Genomic DNA, 2,500 nt, shown 5'->3' with positions numbered 1-2,500 from the left:
GCCAAAGATGGCCATGGCAACCAACAACCGACTATGATGCTCTAGCATGACATTATTCCATGGCAGCCATGTGACTGACCAATTAGAATCCACCAAATAGCTGACCTCTAAGAAGTAGACCTAACTAAATTCATCATGGAAAGAGATGGATGTGCTGGTGTGGTATTTGACACACTCCACTCCCTGATCGACCACAGTACAGTATGTTCATTCATTCACTGGAGTCCAGAGGACAGAGGGCCTGGGTAGGTCGTTACTCCTACTATCTGAAATAAACTACGGACAAGAGCTGTTCCTTCAGCACCACTGTCCAGATTCTATCCAGACTCAAGAAACCAGCCTAAGAATCCTCATAGCACAGCTTCTAACTTCAGAGGGCATTGGCAGACTTCTTGTCCAACAAAGCAAAAAAAAATCACCATGACTTCATAACAACAATCCAGAAACATGACTTTGGACATGTTCAGTAAACCTGCATAAACCAGTCAACCTTCCACTATAGTAGTTGGCAGCCTTGGTCCAGTGACATACAGTCTGGTGAACAATTACACCTCATCACATGTTGCTCATGCTGTGTAGCGAGGGAGAAGAGTACACTCAGGCATCTGAGAGAGAACAGAGTGTTAATGATGGGCCGTGCACCTGCAGGAACCCACCGACACCACGGGAAGGGAGGTCGAGCTAAAATTAAACCTTGACCGGACTATTTGAGTCATAGGACCATAAATCAACAGTCGATTTTAATAAGAAAATATCTGGCGCACAATTTCTGACCACTGTTAGCACTCTCTCATTCAGTCTCTCCACACAAACACACACACACACACACACACACACACACACACACACACACAACACACACACACAGGGTGTGTTAGGGCCTGAGTGGAACAATGCGTGTGTGTGGGGAAGACAGAGCGCATTCTGAGAATATCTCTGGTGTTTGGCTCAACACTAGGCTTTTCTTCTCCTAACAACCTCTATTCATTAGTCAGGACAATACGCTGTTCTTATTACTGAGATGAGCCAAAGGAGACGCCAGATCCAGCTCACCCCTCGCAGAGAAAGCCACAGAAAATGTTTTGATATAATGAATTGCACAGCGGCCAAACGTTTGCAAAATGATGGGTTTGTTGTTTCGGGGTGGCGCGCGTCACTAAGATTAACATGGTCATCAGTGTGTATTAACCAACCACAAAGAAAAACAGAAAAATTCAAAGCACAAATTACATTTGCCCAAGTTCACCCCGTGGTCTTTCATTCGAAAACATAATAAGATAATTTCACTAGACAATAGGCGGGCGGATTCATGTAATCTGTATGTAATTAATTAGGAGTCAGTAGGTCCCACTAAACAGATTGGAGATGACAGCAGCCTCATATTCAGAGCTAATTTATGTCTGAACCCCACATTCCTCTGTCTCTGTTTCTCTTTCTCTTTCTCTTTCTCTCTCTCTAAATCTCTCTCTCTCTCTCTCTCTCTCTCTCTCTCTCTCTCTCTCTCTCTCTCTCTCTCTCTCTCTCTCTCTCTCTCTCTCTCTCTCTCTCTCTCTCTCTGTCTTTGTCTCTGTCTCTCTCTCTCTCTCAGTGCCTCACTCATAAAGTTATGTTGTTTGTGAGTGTGAAGGAATTCAATTAAAGATGACAACAGCAGCATTTTGAATCTGATAGATTTATGTCTCTGGGTCTAATGCCTCTCTCTCTCTCTCTCTGTCTGATGTAGATTAATGGGGTTGTTTTGTCAGTTGAGTATGCGTTCAGCTGCTGATTCATACAGTATACAAATTAGAAAAATACCAACTCAGAAGTTTTAGTATAACTCATAAGAGTTTTGTAGCTCCTGTTGGTTTTCTGTGAGAGGGACCCATTCAAATCATATGCCCCCCCCTCTCAAAAACATGATATCTTAAAATACTAAAGTGTGAATGTCTACTAACCATCTCCACAAAAACACATTACTATCCACACAGACCCACCTGAGAGGGCACTCAGTAGTAACATGAGATCATTTAAAAAGTGTAGCCAAAGAGAGAGGTGGAACATTTTGAAGACATGGGGATAAAAAGGGTGAAAGTCAGAACAGCGTTAGAGAGTGAGGAAGAGAGACTAAGAGAGACTAAGAGAGAGAGAGAGAAAGAGAGAAAGATAGAGAGAGAGAGAGAGAGAGAGAGAGAGAGAGAGAGAAACGATCTGTGCAATGATGTTGAGAGAGTGGGAGAGAGACAGAAAAAAGAAAAAAAGAGGGAGAGATAGAGCGAGAGCGCAGATCAATGGAAAGAGAGGAAGAGAGGTGAAGAGATAAGAGGTTGATGTGTACTCTACTCACCGTCCAGTGAGAGCATGGAGTCAAACACTTTGCATTGCACCTGTCCTGTACTCTGAGAGGCACAACTCATCCACAGCCCCTCGTACAGACCCACGGCTGTGATGATGGCGTCGCCTGCGTACGACGACTGCTTCCACTGTGGCAGGGCTGTGGTTGAAATTATGCCTATCCAAC

The 2,500-nt window shown here is 44.0% G+C and overlaps 1 protein-coding gene across 1 annotated transcript in view; it reads right to left on the bottom strand.

The window, feature by feature from the left end:
- The window catches only part of cldn19 (claudin 19), a 12,601-nt gene that overhangs the window by 8,833 nt on the left and 1,268 nt on the right, over positions 1-2,500 (bottom strand). Inside the window, exon 2 of the mRNA XM_083668851.1 lies at positions 2,327-2,500. This exon is cut by the window's right edge and continues 878 nt beyond it. Coding sequence (XP_083524977.1) covers positions 2,327-2,500 — 174 coding nt within the window. The remainder of the gene's footprint in view (positions 1-2,326) is intronic.

The sequence above is a fragment of the Argentina silus genome (assembly GCF_951799395.1).
Source record: "Argentina silus genome assembly, chromosome: 4".
In the NCBI taxonomy this organism is placed as follows: Eukaryota; Metazoa; Chordata; class Actinopteri; order Argentiniformes; family Argentinidae; genus Argentina; species Argentina silus.
Note: the sequence above shows the minus strand (reverse complement) of the source record. Positions and strands in the feature narration are given on the sequence as shown.